This window comes from Synchiropus splendidus, chromosome 1, assembly GCF_027744825.2.
Source record: "Synchiropus splendidus isolate RoL2022-P1 chromosome 1, RoL_Sspl_1.0, whole genome shotgun sequence".
Classification (NCBI taxonomy): domain Eukaryota; kingdom Metazoa; phylum Chordata; class Actinopteri; order Syngnathiformes; family Callionymidae; genus Synchiropus; species Synchiropus splendidus.
Window position 1 is genome coordinate 29,650,471 of NC_071334.1, and position 17,526 is coordinate 29,667,996.

Sequence of the window (17,526 nt, forward strand, 5' to 3'; positions counted from 1 at the left end):
ACCTTCAGAATCGCTCACCTTCCTGTAATTTTATATCAAAATGTATCATATCAAAAATTTGTCTCTCGCTCTCTCTCTTCTTGTTATATATATATATATATATATATATATATATATATATATATATATATATATATATATATATATATATATCCTGATTTCCAGTAAAAATATTTTCTGTTTTCTAGCAACTAAAAACTAAAACATGAAAATAGTAATATTTTTGTGTGCAATGTGTGTGTAATGTGTGCGGTAAAAATATTCACACACTCAGCAAATGTTAAAAGTAGAAAAAAACAATAAGAAAAGAACATAAGAATATATAGAAATCACTTGGAGTCTAATGCTCAATGCATATTTTATTTATGAGAACAGAATTGGACAGGAGCTACATTTCACAGACATCACAGCTTTTGGAGAGGGAAAAGAAACTGTTCTGCAGTCAGCATATGAAATAGTTGCTATAGCAATCATAATTGCAGTATTAGATGTGTATTTGAAGCAGCAACACAATTCCTCTTCAAAGTAATTTTTTTGTCCAAAATAACATATCTATAGTTTATTTAATGTACTGTTTCAATGGTGCTGCAATTATGTTGTTATACACACAGCAGGAATTCAAATGGAATGGTATACAAGCAGCAGTTGCAAACAGTATACTCAGATATTTATATTTAACCACTCCTCATTATCGCAAATGACATACATCTATGTCAGAAGCTTGTAGCCATTCAACACAATCTCAATGTGATTAGATAGGACACTATACACTTTGCACCATAATTGATTGACTGCAATAATAGCGCACATTATTGTTCAGTGTTCCTCATGTATTTTAGTCTTAATAGTACTTATATACACTAAATGCATCATGTGACCTCATTTTGTTCAGGTTACAATAATGTGATTTAAATGAAAACAGGGAGGTTTCGTTGGTACGTCATGTCAGCAAAAGCTCTTCAGTGTGGTAAATATTCTTTTCACATAAGAACAACGGACATCACTGACACAGTCTTAAGTTATTGACAAAAACAGGCTTTCAAGAGTAGATTGTGAAGAGAAACTAAACATGGGACATGAAGGACTGTGCCAAAGAAATGTTGGTCATCAGCGTCTGTTGCTATAGCGACCACTGGCAAGGGCCCTGTCACCACTGTGACCTGTCGATGACATCACTTCCTCCAGAAAACTCCTGGTGTTGTGGATGCTGCTTCCTCCCAGGACGATGCGGACTCCTGGAGTGCTTCGGTTCAGGTTGTAGACGGTCAGCGCCTCTTCGTATGTGGCCCCGCCGATGATGAAGACGATGATGTCCTGCGGTCGGTCTCGGAGGGTGCTCGCTCCTAAATACGGGAACTGACTGTCCTTGAGCCGACCTTTGATGAGCTGATCCACGGTGTCATGCAGTAGTGGCTGATGCTGCGTGTAAACGTTCTCCACTCCTTTAAGGCCTTTGAAGAACTGCTTGGTGATAGCCACGGCATCAGTAGGCGTGATGAGGTCGCTTCCTCGGACCCGCTTCCCGCCGTACTCCACCACACACTGAACCATCTTCCTGAGTCGCTCTGACACTCCTTTTCTGCTCAGCTCCTCCATCAATGCAGGCAGGATGCTGTTGCTGTGTCTCTCATATCTTAGAGCGTACAGAATGACAAGTCGCACAGCGTCCAAGTCAGACAGACGTGGGTTCTGCAGGAGGCGACGCACATTCTGCTGAGCACTGGAATGGTCGTTCTGGCAGGCAAGCTCCTGCTCCACCTCTGAAACCTCCATCAGTTGTCGCTCCGCAACCAGACGAGACAGCTCACCAACAACCGTCACGTGTTTTGAGACGGTTCCTGACATCTTCTTAAACTGGGGGTAGTTGTCAACAAAGGCCTTCATGTCGGAGATGGACTCCAGCTTCTGTTGACCCTTTGGCCTTTTCTTCTGAAAATCCTCCATTAGATTCTTGATGTTTGTGCCGATTTCACCAAAGTTCAAATACAAGTTATTGGCATAAAATTCATCGTTCTCTGCGGACAGCACCACCTCACGTAGATCTTTGTTGATACCAGGAACTCTTGAAAGGTCGATACGGTTGTTGTTGAGGCCCAGCAGCTCATGAACCATAGCTTGGTAGGTCCACTGGTTAAGAAGAGGAGTGATTGAGTCATCGCTGCGATCCAGAATGAGCAGAAGAGGCGGCACTTCAGTCTTCCTAAAGTCAAACAGCTCATACTCTTTCGTGATGATCTGCTTCACACTCTCAGCCAGACGTTTTGACATATCAGAGGAGAGTTGGTAGCGGATCATGGGGCATTTCTTAAGGGCGAGTAGGACTGATGTGAGACCCTGGGTGCAGCGGTGCAGCATGGACGGATCCCAGCTGCGACCTTTGGAAACGCCCTGCAGGTTCAGCGAGAACAGGTGAGGGTTGACAGCTATGAAGTCTCCATAAAACTCCTGCACTTCAGCCACCACTTCCTGCTCATCCGCCTCTGCCAGAGCTTTGACCTCACTCTTACTGATCACGTTGCTGAAGTAGATGAAGTAGACACTGTACTTTGGGTTACGCAGCTCGTGGATGAGATGCTCCACATTCTCTTTGGTGGGTCGCAGGTAACAGATGGCCTTTAGGTGCTTCATGCTCTCCCTGTTTTGAGAGTCGATGCGTTCGAAGAGGTACACTTCCTTCTGCAGGATCTCCGACTGGGTGTAGACTACACTCACGATGCTGGTAGTCTCCTTGTCCATGAGCAGAACCTTCATCCCTGGCCCGCTGCTCTCGATCATCTTCGAGATGTACTGCTTCACGGCCAGCGTCACATTCATGGCGGCGGCTTCGGAACCAAAACAAACTGATGCAACAGGCGGTCGTTGACTGATTCGGAAGCGCTTACTATTCGCGTAAGACAAAAGCGACCTCCTTCATGTGTAACTCTCCCTCCAATATTTTCAGGAGACAGTCAGCTGAGACCGGAGCTGTCGCAGGAAAACTGCTGCGCCTTCTTTTCCGGGTTCTGTCATGACGTCACGCACGACTCGCCTACTCATGTCTGGCTGTGGAGCGCCGATTTCACGATCGAGACAGAAGATTCTGGGCTAGATCGACTCCGGACACTCAGCAGTCATGTCAACTGCTATGAATTTTGGAAGTAAAAGTTTCACACCTCGAGCACCGGACAAAGGCGCATTTCCTCTGGATCATTTCGGTGAGCGTTACAGTCAAATGTCCAAACAACGATGTCATTGACATTATCACAATGTCAACTGTCAACATCCGATACTGATGTTTGTCGATCAGCTATGGAAATAGATTTTTTTTAAATCGACAGGTAATTTAATTTTGCTCTGTAGTCCTGTCAGTTTTAGCATGAGCTTGCCACATGCAGCTGCGACAATATTATATGATATTACCGCATTCCTATTATATTAACATCATATAAACAAGCTGCTCGCATTGTATAATGTATTGCTGTACTTCAACGGCCCTATATGACACCAAGTTGCCGAGTAGTTGGTGGTTAATCTATAAGCGAACCTGTGTTTGCGTGTCATGAAACAACAATTTATTTATTGTGGTAACATTTCATTGCTCTTGATTTTGTTTTGTTTTCACTTAAGTCTACAATGAAGATGAGATTGCAACATTTCTTTTGTCATTTTAGGCGAGTGTAAATCCTTCAAGGAGAAGTTCATGACATGTCTGAGAGAAAATGCATTCGACAACTCCAAGTGCAGACTGCAGTCCAGAGACTATCTGGAATGCCGGATGGAGCAGTAAGTTAATCTTTACCTTACGTTACAGTAAAGTATCCCATTTAATTTACATGTATTGTCTTGATCTCTAGTCAGCTGATGGCTAAGGAACCTTTGGAGAAACTGGGATTCAAAGACCTGACAGATTCCCCTCCCAGACAAGCTGACAAAGACCAGCACTGACCTCTTCTGCCTTGGTTCTCCTGGATTTGCTTTGAACCCATCATGTAAAATAAACAACCAGTAGACAAAAAAGCCATTTAACAACTTGTGTAGCTTTTTCATAATTGTTATCAATAAATGTATTTTTCTAACAAAGATGCACTATTTGTTGTATTATTTGCGCCACATTTAAAGCAATAGAAAAATAAAGAAAATGTATTTTCTATATGTAGAGATTAAAACTAAGGAAAGATGTGAAAGTTGCTATTGGCACGGTTTAGTGCTGAGACATTAATGGTGTCATTTCCTTAAATATATCGATTTGTTTTGGACTGTAGTGTAAAGAAACGTCAACCTCAGTTATGTGATAAATATAAACATATAAAACATTACAGAAATTCAACTTGAAATCCAAAGTGTTACATAAATAACTGGATGCAGAAATAATGTGAATTAGCATTATTGATTTATTAAGTATTGTGCAACATGTTGCAATCACAACAGAAATGTCTTATTCATTTACAGAGATCAAATAATTATTTTATTAGTTAGCTGCGATACAAATGGCGGCAAAGACAAAACATTGTCTAGCTGTTCACTCTTCAATGCATGACCTTTTATTTTGTTTTTCATCTCATTTCCCAACATAGAGAAGACGAAACCTCACTGAGAATGTAACGGGAAAATTTGCTATTTGCTTAACTTATATCGTACTTTTAAGTCTGTACGTCAGCTGAATCCCACACACTTGTACAGCAACACCACACCATTGGCGTGGAACTCTCCTCTTGTAATCAGCTGCATTGTGAAGGACCCCGCCCACTTACTTCTCCTTTCTAGGACAAGGACGTAAAGCATCCAGAGCAGGACCATCCGACAAAGGAACAATTAGGAATTTGGAATTATTCTCTGTGCATTTTTATAATAATAAAATGTATTATTATTACTAGCACTCTATAATAAATTATCATCTTAATGTTGATATTTTAATTATTTATTTTTATTTTATTTCTGTAGACCTACTTCATTTCTTGCTTCATAAAGGGACCTGGGTCACAAACTTCAGTCCATACTTGCTGTTTCTGATCCAAATTAATACCTTGGAATCCTTATATTAGCACACAATAAAAAGTCACACGATTTAACCAGTACTTGTAAATGACCCTTTTTGATTCTGGATTCGTCTAAATAAAGAAAAGTCAGATGCAATAACAACAGCACTAGTTCTGAATAAGAAAATTTGCATTCAAGCAGTATCTATATCACAACATGATCAAGACGGCTGGATTGAAAACAAAGGTATATGCAGTCCATGCAAAATGAAATCCATGCTGAAATGAATGATTGATTCATAATGTGTTCATGAATTTAAAACCATTTTAAAGGAATCCACGTTATTGTGCCTTTAACTAAAAAGACATGCTTTAAAGGAACAGACCTTAAAAATCGGCGTCATTGTGAGAGTTAGACAACAAACTTTTCTCTTAGTACAAAGGAAAGGAAGGAAAACATCAAAGAAGAAATTGAAAGATGACAGTCTAGCGGGAGGAGTTGGAACTGGAACGTGATCTGTGGCGACGGCGACCTGGTGATCGAGACCTGCGGCGGACAGGTGAGCGACGCCGGGGAGATCGGGACCTGGACAAGAAGAGTTCATAGTCAGAAGAGAAAACAAAGCAAAGCGAAGAAAAACCTTTTTTACTCACCTCCTTCTCATTCGAGGTTGAGTACGGCGCCATAGCGGAGGTGGAGGAGGCATCCGACGAGGAGGAGGAGAAAGCCGACGAGGAGGGGGGCGTATTATTGGGGTCAGTACTGCTGTGACTGTGATCTCCTGGCCATCAATCTGACCTGGATGGGAACAAAACAAAGTTTTATCTCCGATGCTGTCATCTGTTTCTCAGGATGAACTTTAGTGTACCTCCATCCATGTGTTTGAGCGCCTTCTCCGCTTCATCAGACGTCTCGAACTCCACATAGGCACAACCCCTGGCAAGGTGTGGGTGGGTACGGTTGATGGGCATCTCGATTGTCTTGATCTTGCCGTAGCTGGAGAAGATCTCTTGAATGTGTTCCTTTATAACAAATATAGGTCAGATTCCCTTTTTGGAATGAAATCCCAGAAACGATGTTTGTGTCATAAAATACTGAGCACCATTCGATACCGTTCCCGAACATAAGACACAAAGAAAACTCACTGAAAAAGCAGCTTGTTGCTGCTTGTGCAAACTGGAGTAAAGCTACCTGATTTCACAGATATGTCATACTTGCCTCAAAATATCCACCTGTGGCCACTACAGGAAGGGGATGATTGTCAGAAGGAAACAGCACAATCACACTCAGTGATATACGCACAGCTCACACTCACATCAAGCAGAAACTCTAATATGACTTTCAGGCTGTTGGTCAATTGAGGGACACGTCTGCACTACAGATGTGCATAAAATGATCATTAATATATCGCAAAACATAGCTCAAGCTCAGGTAAGATTAATCCACAGTAATTGGCTCTGCTGCAAAACCAAACATTTCCAAACCGCCTCCCAGCAGCTAAATGTGAACGCTTGCATCGACTATTTAACATTAGTTGGACTAAGAAAAAGAGTGGCACTGGAACGAATCCATGCCACATCAATCAAAGGCGATGGGCCCCTCAGGCAGGGCATGGAGACATGAGCATACTTGCATCTAGATCTAAATACACTTGAATACATGACTTCTTTCTGCACATTCCACTTAAGTTGGATACAGGACGACAATTTTAACCTCAGGAAAAGTTATTTAAATTAAGATCACCTTGATGACGTTTCTGGTGAGGCGACTCAGGTAGACCTTTGTTGGTTTCGGGGTTGGACTTCTCCTTCGCCTGTCTCGTTCCTTTTCATCTTTCTTCAGTGATTTGGACCTGCAGCAAATTCATGTTCTTCAGTCATAGTAAATAAGAACAGCGCTGTGTGCATTGGACATTACTTGGAACGCGATCGACGTCGGTTGTTGTGACGCTGCCTGCTGGGGCTGGGTGATGAAGATGAAGAAGACGAGGAAGAACGGGAGCTGGAGGAGCCCGAGTGGCTTGATCCTGAAGAGCTGGAGCCACTAGAGGAGCTGGAGCTGGAACCTGAGCTGCTGCTTGAACTAGAACTGTAATGATGAAAAAGAAAATCGGAAATTTGGAAAATGTTCATTTCAAGAGAAAACAAGAACATAAAGAAACTGTAAAGTTGTAGAACAGTTCACAAAAGACAGCAAAATAATGAGGCACAACGCCATCGTCATAATTTTTGATTATTACACATAATTTATATCTCTGCATTTGAAAAACAATAGAATTAGAATTTCACACACATGAGAAGATAAATGAATACAAAATCAGAAAGGTCCCTGATAAAAAAGGAGCAAAAAAACCCACAAAATATTCAATATTCAGGTGAGGTAAGGTTGTGGTCCATTACCAGGCACACGACAGATATGCACACAAATGTGGACATTTGTTGAGAGTCGAATGCTCTCCAAGTCTCAGGAATGTTGGAACAGACAGGCCCATCATGATGAAACCCATGCAGGCACCAGGAGAACAAGCACATCCACAGTCTTCCAGCGCAGTTACAAAAATGTTTTTAAATAAAAACAACAATGTACATATGTTATAAAAACTACATACTGACCTGCTACTAGAAGCGCTGCGTCTTGCCCGGTTCTTGTCTCTGCCACGGTCTTTATCTACACCACCTTTAGTGGGTGCAGGTTTTTCTTTGCTCTTTTCTTTGGACTTCTCATCCTCCTTTTTCTTTAATGGGGACAATGCCCTGTCAAAGAAAAACACTTTGAGTCAGGAAGCTTGTTAAAAATCACAATGACAGCGTGCAAGTGTTTTCACTTCATCGCAGACATTCTTAAAACAAGTGCTGAAACTAAAATAACTAATCTTCGCACTACTCTATTCAATCTCCTTAAAATGTCTGATGGAATGACGTTTGTGGTAATTGTAATGTACTACTAAACTCAATGCAATGTCACGTAAGGAAATATCAAACATAAATCATGTTAAAGAAATAGATTGTAATGAAATGGAAATCCATTCATTCATTCATTCATCGCATATCTCACGTCAACCAATTGTATCGGGCGTAATTAAGTTTTAACTACGTGGATTTCCATGTGTTGGAAGACGTTCTGCACCCAGTGCGGCATCGTAGTGACACAATTTCACAAAACAAAGCATATTTTGTGGTATTTTATATCAGCAGACGCAAATTAAGAAAGCACAGTGACACTACTGTTAACGTGCAGTGACATACACATCTCAACGCGAGGATTGTGTTGTAAGACGATAAAACCGCACATCTTAAATTAAACAACTCGCTGGATAAAATCGCTATTTACTTACATCGTGACAGCTGATAGCAATAAGCTAAAGGAGCCGCACAGTGATGACGTATGCCTAGCGACTCAATCAAAAGTAGTTGGGGATTAGTCCCTCAGTTTTACCTTGTAGGTTAAATACTTACTTATTACGTGAACGTGAGTTGCATTATAATCACATTTACTCATCAATTGAGTTTTCTTTTGACTCCCCGAAGCGTTAGTTTAACAGATGTTTACTGATACGCAATGGTTGATTTATAAGGTGCCAACTTATATTTGTGATGTACTTGATATCGTTTTCCCTACTCGTCGAATATCATCATACAGCAACATTAACTCAGGATTATTTGAATTAAAAGTCGTCAAATACTAAATCCACATTAGCCACGAAATTATTACGGCTACAATTAAACTAAAGCCTCATCGCGGTTCCATTTTTTTAGACGCATGTGGCGGCCTGTAAGTCAATAATGAGGGTAGAAATTCCCCTCCTTTATTGTGTCGCACCGGCACTGCGGTAAGACGCGTTCTTCTTAATGTGCGTCTGGTAAGGAACCATCCAAAATCCTGCCTCCAGTTTAAATATTTACTAAGTCTTTGTTTTTAAGTCTTTGACGGCTGCGTGGAGTCAGAGAGACGAGAGTAGCTGCGCTGTCTTCCAATGCCATGGCACCTGATATGACCTCGTCAGGAGAACCCGAACCACGAGAGACCAGCAAACCGGCAGGAAGCGCCAGAACACTCGCCTTTACCGTCATCTCTGCTGCTATTGGAGGGACCTTTCAGTACGGCTACAACATCTCGATCATAAACTCCCCCACCAGCTACATACAGACTTTTATTAATGACACATACACAGGACGCTGGGGCACCGGCTTGGACACATACCGCGTGACCCTCGTGTGGAGCTTCATCGTCTCTGCCTTCTCTCTGGGAGGCTTGGTGGGTGCCCTCCTCGCCGGGGTCATGGCCGTCCGCTTTGGGAGGAAGAAGTCGCTCCTGATCAACAACTGTTTTGTACTTGCTGCTGCTGCTTTTGTGCTTCTCAGCCCGTTGGCAAAGTCATTTGAGATGATCATCATCGCCCGCTTTCTCGTTGGGGTCAACTCTGGGGTAAGCATGAACATCCAGCCTATGTACTTTGGAGAAAGCGCTCCGAAACACCTCCGAGGCGCCGTGGCCTTCTCCTCAGCTGTGTTCACTGCATTCGGGATCTTCCTGGGTCAAGTTGTTGGACTCACAGAGGTGTTGGGCAGCGAGCCGCTTTGGCCTTACTTACTAGCCAGCAACTCCATACCTGGCTGCATCCAGATGCTCACCCTACCCTGGTTTCCAGAGAGCCCTAGATACCTTCTCATTGACAGAGGGGACAAAGATGCATGTGTCCAGGCTCTCACGAGACTAAGAGGTGGGGTTGCACCTCTGTCCGAGCTGGAGGAAATGCTTGAAGAGAAACAATCTGCCTTAAATTCCGGATCAGCCGTCAGAACACCCTGGTCTTTATTTAAGGATCCACATTTGAGGTGTCAGCTCAGAACTGTCATGGGTGCCAGCAGTGCCATGATGCTGTGTGGAAATGATTCCATCTACTTCTATGCCTACTATATTTTCCTCGCTGCAGGCATTCCACTCAATAAGATCCAGTATGTCACCATTGGCACAGGAGCATCAGAACTGACCTCTTCGATCCTCAGTAACTTTCTGATAGAGAGAGTCGGTCGCAAGCGTCTCCTGGTTGGGGGTTACAGCCTGATGACCTGCTGGACGGTGGTCTTCACAGTTGCCCTGGTGCTCCAAAGCCGAGGATTTGCGTGGATGCCGAACCTTTGCATGATCTGTGTCTTTGCCTACATCCTGAGCTTTGGTTTGGGTCCAGCTGGAGTGACCGGAATCCTTCCAGCAGAGATTTTCGACCAGTCGACTCGACCGGCAGCCTACATGGTTGCAGGATCGTGCATGTGGATCAGCTTGTTTTCGGTGGGGATGCTTTTTCCTTTCATTGTCAATGGTCTAGGGGACATGTGCTTTACCCCATTTTTGTTTGTTTGTTTGGTTTCTGCTTTGTTTTTTGGATTCACTTTACCAGAGACCAAAGGCAAGAGTTTGGCAGAGATCACCAAAGAGTTTGACAGAAAGAATCGGACAGAAAGATTGGAGGTTACTGAGCCAGAAAAGGATCGGTACCAGCTTGGAAAACCCTTTGTGTCAGTGACAGATTTTGATCCTGAGCATGCAAATACGGCCTGAAGCAGAGCCAGACTTTGCTGTTTATCTGATGTATGACTTCCTTCAGTAAACTGAGACATCATGAATGCTTTTTATGCAATTACAATCCTAGAATGACCTTCAGTGATGACCCAAAGCCTGATGCATTCACTTGAGAAAAGACCAGCTAATTTTTTTTGACACTGCTTTTAAAATACACTTGACTATATCCCTGGTGCGAAATGTTGAATGTTTTTCAGCATCTCTGTGCCAATACCAATCACTTTTTGTCTAGAATTTAGGTGAATAGTGGTGAAGGTGTTGTCTCCTTTCTCAAGTCAATGCATTATATAGGAATGTACTCAAGCCTTAACTGCATTTTCCACCTATTCACACCTGTCACCCTGTGAAGTTAGTGCTTGTTTTATCTTCAAAGCTGTAGAGAGTGAGCATCCACGAATATGTTGTTTAACTGCTGAGGATGCAATCCCAAACCTTTATCTCCTCTTGCTGAATTTTAATATTTTAATGATCATGTCTTGTTATCTTATATGCACTGAAGATTTTGGTACTTGAAGTCTTCAATTTATTTAAAATTTTATTCATGTTGTTATGTCTGAGAATCTCTATTTTTAAAACTGTGAAATAGTTTCTACCTCGTTGGTGCCAAAACCTATTTTGATGCCGCAGATGCCGCGTCTGCTGCCATAGACTGCTAAATGTGCTGCACCTGCTGTTGAATATTCAGAACCCAAAGTGTAACTTAAAAAGTCCGGTTGCTGCTGTATTGATACTAACCTTCACATTATCCAAAAGGTATTTGAGATTGTTATTAAACTAAAATGGATATTTATAAAGTTATTTATAACTATATGCTGTAAGGAGTGCTTCTAATCCTCCGTGCACTATACCTTGAGAAATTGTGCATATTTATCATGCTAAACTATTTAACACATTATTATTCTCAATAAAAGCCGTGATCTACATTTTTCTGCTTCTGTTTCTTTCATTTTGAGTGCCAGTGCCACCCAACACTTCCTGTTCCCTGTTATATACCATTTTATCTCAAGCCTGGATGGTTAAAGTTCAGTGTGTAAGATAATGACCATATAAATAATGTGACCCCACTGAGCTTTGCTGACAGATAAAGTAGCTTCCATGGGAGAGAATGACAATGAATTCGTGTTTCAGTCTTTGAGGGATTGTTTTGGATCCCTCTTCAAGTGAAGAGTCCAGGTTTCCTTTGGCAACCAGTGGTGAAGTGCAGAAAGCAGGTCACGTGGAGGAGCTGCATGTATAATTGATTCTGAGTATACTATGACAGAACATCATATTGCTCCCTGGCGCATGAGTGGAAACATGGGTATTACAACAAGCAGGTTACTTGGAGTGATAATTATCACGATAAATACATTTTCATTCTATTCCATGTGTCGGACACTACAGTCTCTCTTGAAACTGTTTTATGACGAAACTTATTGGTGGCGTTTGTCTCCAACATCATCATTTGTTTATGTTGAAATATAATACTGAGTGTAGAGATGAGAAATTCAAAGTTTCACGTCTCTCGTGCAACCTAGTCGTGTCTGACAGACTGCTCTGCCAGCTTTATTTAGGGATTAAATTGAGCCTGTATCTCATGTCTCCTAACAGTTGACTTTAACTAGGGACCAGTCTGGACACATTTCCTAGATGTTATTGAAGAAATATTGGAAATAATGTGAATAAATGATCATTTAGTCATACTCTATTCTCCAAATCATTATGCAAACTGCCAGTCCTTTGTCTTGTGTGATGAAAAACCTTTTCACAATTGTCTCTCCTAAAATGGTTGTTTTTCATTGCCTTATTGAAGATTTCACTAATACTTCGACCGTTTTAGAATTTGTTGATGGTCCCTAACTGATGCCGGGTTGCAGCATTAGCGTTGCCTGTTGCTTACCTCGCTAGCTCATGTCACTTCAGACAGTTGCTTGGCGTTAAGGTGACAGCTAACTGGCCAAACCCATGGAGTCACATCCACATCCAGGTTACACAGTTACATCGTTGAAGCATTGACAAATGATTAAGAAGTTAGATGTGGGCACCAGGAGGCATCGATTGTAAGTGTGCTCTCATGAAAAGCAGCGTGTTCTTTGCACAGACTAATAAATACTGCGCCACTAAGTTGTACTTATTTCGTGCTAGTCGTAAAGGTCAATCTCTGATGAAGACTTCATTTCCTCCCACTATCTGCTCACATCACTGTGGCAGGTCAGAATGAGATATAATGGCTTCATCAGTTGGCTTGGATGAACTGGAGCAGACGCAGCACCTTTATTATCGTCCGTCAGATGCGTGTGTGGGCACTGTGCCACTCCCGAAACAGAGACCACGTGGCCTGATAAAGTTATTGTCTCGTCTGCTATAGTGACCCATGAAGTCACCGCTTTCCTGGCCTCCTTTGTCCTGGTGCGCAGCAACTGTGTTTGTCTCAGAAACCAACGCACGGACCAATTACACATAATATGGGGCCCGTCATTTCGCTGCACTTCAACTCTGGTTGCCAAGGGAAACCAACCTTTTGAACTCCAGTGGTTTTCAGTACCAGCAGTCACCAGTTTCTTCTAAAACAAATAGTGAACAAGTACTTGCGATACCAATACTCAGTATGTTCGCCATTACACGTAGTTACTTTTTAAAAATTTTGCAAAAAAATGTTAGTATTCCACCTGTATGTTTTTTTTTTTTTTTTGGTACATGGGTGACGGTCACAGGTTCCACTGCAGTACAAAGACAAATTTTACAAAATTGTCATAAACTGACTTTCAAAATCTGGGCGCTGCTGTGAATTGGTATCGGTTTCATGGTATCAGTGGCCATTCTATGAGCACAAGAACTCAAGCCAGATATTGAACCAATACCTGAAACCAGTTTGCTCAAAGTGTCTGCATGATTTCTATCACAATTCTGTCTAAAATTACAATGTGACGTTTTAGCGCTTCATTCTCTGAACGTAAACCCATCAGCTGCACCTGCTTGTTGATGGCAGAAGTATAATGAAGCACTGTCTATTCTGCGGTATCAGCCCTCCTGCCTGCTGAGATTGCATTAGGCAGTAAGTGGAAGCATCACAAACATAATGAAGCACCTGTCCAGCATATCAGACACACATTTGCCGTCTCTCAGGCAGCCGTCGTCATCATCTCTGCGGTAATGGTGTGAAGAACGTGTTGATGTGTGTCCATATGTGTTGAAGAGGGAGTTTCTCTGTTTGAGGGACAAGTGGTTCATACCAAACATGTTTAGGGAAAAAAAAAAGATCAAACATTAATTTCGGTTCCCTATTTTGTTTCGTCACTTGCTTAAGTATTTATATGTATCGACCGGGCTGCTTTCCTCTCCATTTCCATATTTGAAAATGAGCCACAATGGACAGAGATCATTTACAATTCTAAACTGAGTTGCCATCAATGAATTGCAAATGAACCTTTTCTACTGTTGAGAGTCAACCACCTTTGGCTCCCAGCTCATTTGACCATCCTCCGATCCATTCCCCTCCCACATTTACTCATTCATTTGTATGAATATTTACGCATTTATTCCATTCATTTATTCATCAATGTTTAACTAAAAGCACTCACCAAGCTGAAAGAATCAGGTTACAGTCAAATGACCTTTTTCGTTTCCTCTGTCGAAGGAAAAACAACTTTAATCTCAAGTTAATTATAACCAAAATTGAAAGTGCTGATTGGTGAATGATTGGTTTTATTAATTAATCACCATTTGCATTTTGTCTGAAACATTTTAAATGAGAGCGCGAGAGACAGCGGGGTGCAAGAAGGAAAGCATTACGAGAGCTTGAGTGGCTTCTTTTTTGGGTTTTGTGCCAGAGTTTGCTGGCCTGCATCTAAGCACGTGTCAACTGAAATAAATGAAACCTGCAAAGATATGTTTTCATATATTGTTGTTGCTAATGTTTGGCAACAGTCTACACAGGGCAAGACAACACGGGGCTAAAAAAAAAGCAAAAAAGAAAAAGAAAAGAATAATAAATTAAACCATTTCTTTGATAAGTGCCTTGGAATTATGGACTAAAAGACAAACAATGCTGTTTTTTTCTGATTTAGCCAGTGTCCTTGGAACATGCTGTCCAGCCAGACACCAGCCATCTGGACTGTCCGTTCACCATCAGTGACCTGAAGTAACACCCAACTCTTGAATGCATTTTATTGGATAGTTCTATCACTGTTTCAGAGGATGAGTGTGACACAGTGAGGCGTTGAGGAGGAGTTAAAATTAAGGGGAAAGAAATAAAGGCCAAAGAGAACTTTAGAAGAGAAATTAACGTATTTAGTGAGGCGCCGATCTGGAAAGCAATTGGGTTGAGATTGGAATGGAAGGATGAGTCACCAAAACACCATCAGTAATCTCCAAAATCTGTGAAGACAGTCCAAAATGGAATGTGTTGTTCCGTGCTCACTATAAAGGTATGTACGGTAGGGTGATTTCAGGATATAAGAAAGCAGTAGTAACAGGAGAGGATATATGTGCTATACGTACAGAGAAGAATTTTAGATTTCTGACTTCAGTTGCATAGCGGTTAGTCTTCCCATGTCATGGCAGGTAGGTTCTATGGTATGAAACTAGGTCCTTTCCCAAGTTTAAGGACATGAGAGGTCACGTAAAGGGTTCAAATGTGGGTTTCTCCCTCAAGGCGGTGGCTACTTGTCTATGATGTCTGCTTTGGATGGCATTTTCATTGACTGAAAATACACAAAGCACTCTGGGTAGTCTGCAATCCTAAGGCAGTTGCCAGCAAATCTCAAAACTGAGAAAGATGCTTTCCTCAATTTTGCCCCTCAACTTCCTTCCTGAGAATCAGGAGAGCTCTTGCACATTTTTGAGGTTTAGGATGAAGGAAGGAATTGAAATTCACCCCAATACATTGTTCTAGCGATGGTGTTTCTAGAAAATCCCCAGCTCACTGCAATTCCCATAAAACTAACCTTTGTACTTAAAACCCAACCAAGGTCGGTTACAGGAATAGCTCTGATAAGGTTGGCAAATACTATCATGATTTATCTTCCTCTCAATAATGTTACAACGCAATACAGTGTTGTGGCGGTCCGGTCAGTATCCCTGTTAGTTGAGGTATAATTAGGCAGGGTCATTGAATTTCCACTGGTTTCTCAGCAAGATGCAGCCTGGAAAAACAGGAAGCTAAATCTATTGAAAGAGGAAGTCTTGCAGCCTTTTTGGGTGCATTTCATTTCTGACCTCATTAACTAACCTGCCTGGTTCACCTGAAACATGTTGTGGTTTTGTCATCATTCCAAAGTGATGAAATATCTGGAGTATTCAGCAATATAAATCACCGTTTTCTTGAAATAGCCATCATCTATAAGAGTGACTGTCATGAGACAGTTCAACCCTCGGGATGAAAAATACTAAAACGGTTGTGACAGAGAAGGGAAAGAGAAGAGAAAGAGGTAAACATTGACTCGAAGAAAATATCCAGCCTCATAATGGTGTTGGTTTGATTCTTTAAATGGTGAAGTCAGTGGAATATCTTGAATTCAGAGACATGACTATTTAAAGGCAGATGCATAATTGTACATCCATGACTGGACATCCATGCAAGTTTAGCACAGACATCCTTTTACAGGAAATCTAGAGAGAAAAATGGTCCAAATAAGTAAATTAACATTCCATGTATTTTCCAGCCGATGTGGTGATGTTTCTGTCACATGGGAATTTAAGTAGAGTTCATTTTGGTGGGCGATTCTCCAACAATCAGTGTTTGTGTTGTTTTTCCAACTCAAGAATTATTTGACAAAGGGCTGAGTTAATTTGTTTCAAATCTCTATAACCATTTTATGTCCAACATAACCTCCTCATATTTGTAATAAGATATATAGATATCTGGCAGTGCATCTCGACCATGTCAGAGCAGGCTGTTCTTCCTCAGAAGGCTCAGATCTTTTGAGGTGTGCAGTGATATGCTGTCCATTTTCTATATCAGTCTGTTGTGGCAGGTGCTGTGTTCTTCAGCAGTGGCAGGTGACAGGAATCATCTGCACAGACTGCTCAGAAAGTCTTTGTTGGGGATGAAGGTGGACTCTGTGGGAGTTGTTTTTGAGAGGTGTATGCGGGTGCTGATGCAGGGCATCCTGAGAAATCCCATGCATCCTCTGCATGACACAGTGACAGCCCAGTAGAGTACCCAAAGTGACAGGCTCCTCTCTCTGTGCTGCAGGACAGAGCGATTCAAGAGGTCGTTCATCTCCACTGGTATCAGTCTGTTAAGCAAACCTGCCTCACTGAAGGAAATATAATCAGGATGGGAGATGGTTCTACATAAGGCAGCATTTTATTAATGCAAAAAATAATGTGACATGAATATTCATACGTAAAGAAGATTAATAGAATAAACTATTTTGGTATCCCATCAGAAGAAAAACACTAAAGAAAAGAGCAAACCAACGGAAGGACTCCTCTGACACAGATGTACATGTATATCATGAAAACATGCCTCTGTAATGTTCATTTCGATACAAGTCTTTATTCCCCAGGTGCCACAGCTGCAGAATTTTAAATGGCTGCAACAACAGAGAGATCTCACAATAAAAGGACTCTTGGTGGAACAAACAACACCATTACATCTCTGTGTACAAGCCCATTTGAGAGGTCAGGCATACAATAAAGGCTTCAGTTGTGCTTTTTCTGAGAAAACAAAGTCTGTGGACACAGCAGTGGTGACAAGATAGATCAAAACAAAGAAATGGAAACCAGGATACCACTATTCTTCCCACATGCAGCATTTTAACATTTAATGTTTCTGAAAGTATAGTATCTGTAGTATCTTAAATTTTAGTTTCTGGTGGTCATTCAAATTTAAACAGTGCAGTCCTGTTATAAATTTAGCGAGGACAATGATGGTTGCCCGTCTACTTTGATTGAATTTTGATGTCTTATTGTTAAATACATGCAGAGATTGAAAACACTTTTCACCTGATGAATAATTTAGTGTACTATAGTGAAGATTACGGAATGGAGACATAATCACGACCT

The 17,526-nt window shown here is 41.5% G+C and overlaps 4 protein-coding genes across 4 annotated transcripts; 2 read left to right on the forward strand and 2 right to left on the reverse strand.

The window, feature by feature from the left end:
• Positions 1 to 352: 352 nt before the first annotated feature.
• Positions 353 to 3,006, reverse strand: vps45 (vacuolar protein sorting 45 homolog). The gene has a single exon (XM_053878873.1). The coding sequence runs from the start codon at positions 2,812 to 2,814 to the stop codon at positions 1,108 to 1,110; it is 1,707 nt and encodes a 568-aa protein (XP_053734848.1). The 5' UTR covers positions 2,815 to 3,006; the 3' UTR covers positions 353 to 1,107.
• Positions 3,001 to 4,007, forward strand: LOC128767128 (cytochrome c oxidase assembly protein COX19). Its single transcript, XM_053878885.1, has 3 exons — positions 3,001 to 3,194; positions 3,651 to 3,762; positions 3,834 to 4,007. The coding sequence occupies exons 1-3, from the start codon at positions 3,113 to 3,115 to the stop codon at positions 3,922 to 3,924; spliced, it is 285 nt and encodes a 94-aa protein (XP_053734860.1). The 5' UTR covers positions 3,001 to 3,112; the 3' UTR covers positions 3,925 to 4,007.
• Positions 4,008 to 4,347: 340 nt separating this feature from the next.
• On the reverse strand, positions 4,348 to 8,362 carry LOC128768220 (RNA-binding protein with serine-rich domain 1-like). The gene is made up of 7 exons (XM_053880955.1): positions 8,291 to 8,362; positions 7,569 to 7,709; positions 6,874 to 7,044; positions 6,700 to 6,808; positions 5,825 to 5,978; positions 5,610 to 5,754; positions 4,348 to 5,541 (listed from the first exon to the last, which is right to left on the reverse strand). Coding segments are annotated over exons 1-7 (822 nt in total). The 5' UTR covers positions 8,293 to 8,362; the 3' UTR covers positions 4,348 to 5,441.
• Positions 8,363 to 8,790: 428 nt separating this feature from the next.
• Positions 8,791 to 11,445, forward strand: LOC128752310 (solute carrier family 2, facilitated glucose transporter member 11-like). Its single transcript, XM_053853380.1, has 2 exons — positions 8,791 to 8,815; positions 8,877 to 11,445. The coding sequence occupies exon 2, from the start codon at positions 8,935 to 8,937 to the stop codon at positions 10,513 to 10,515; it is 1,581 nt and encodes a 526-aa protein (XP_053709355.1). The 5' UTR covers positions 8,791 to 8,815; positions 8,877 to 8,934; the 3' UTR covers positions 10,516 to 11,445.
• The last annotated feature ends 6,081 nt before the right edge of the window (positions 11,446 to 17,526 follow it).

Bases quoted from the DNA above. Each gene is read 5' to 3' on its own strand.
- vps45 (XM_053878873.1), bottom strand. From the start codon at position 2,814: ATGAATGTGACGCTGGCCGTGAAGCAGTACATCTCGAAGATGATCGAG.
- LOC128767128 (XM_053878885.1), top strand. From the start codon at position 3,113: ATGTCAACTGCTATGAATTTTGGAAGTAAAAGTTTCACACCTCGAGCA. The intron at 3,195-3,650 runs GTGAGCGTTACA...TTGTCATTTTAG, and splicing joins ATTTCCTCTGGATCATTTCG to GCGAGTGTAAATCCTTCAAG. The intron at 3,763-3,833 runs GTAAGTTAATCT...CTTGATCTCTAG, and splicing joins CTGGAATGCCGGATGGAGCA to TCAGCTGATGGCTAAGGAAC.
- LOC128768220 (XM_053880955.1), bottom strand. The intron at 6,809-6,873 runs GTAATGTCCAAT...AATTTGCTGCAG, and splicing joins CGACGTCGATCGCGTTCCAA to GTCCAAATCACTGAAGAAAG. The intron at 5,755-5,824 runs GTACACTAAAGT...GTTCCCATCCAG, and splicing joins GCTCAAACACATGGATGGAG to GTCAGATTGATGGCCAGGAG.
- LOC128752310 (XM_053853380.1), top strand. From the start codon at position 8,935: ATGGCACCTGATATGACCTCGTCAGGAGAACCCGAACCACGAGAGACC.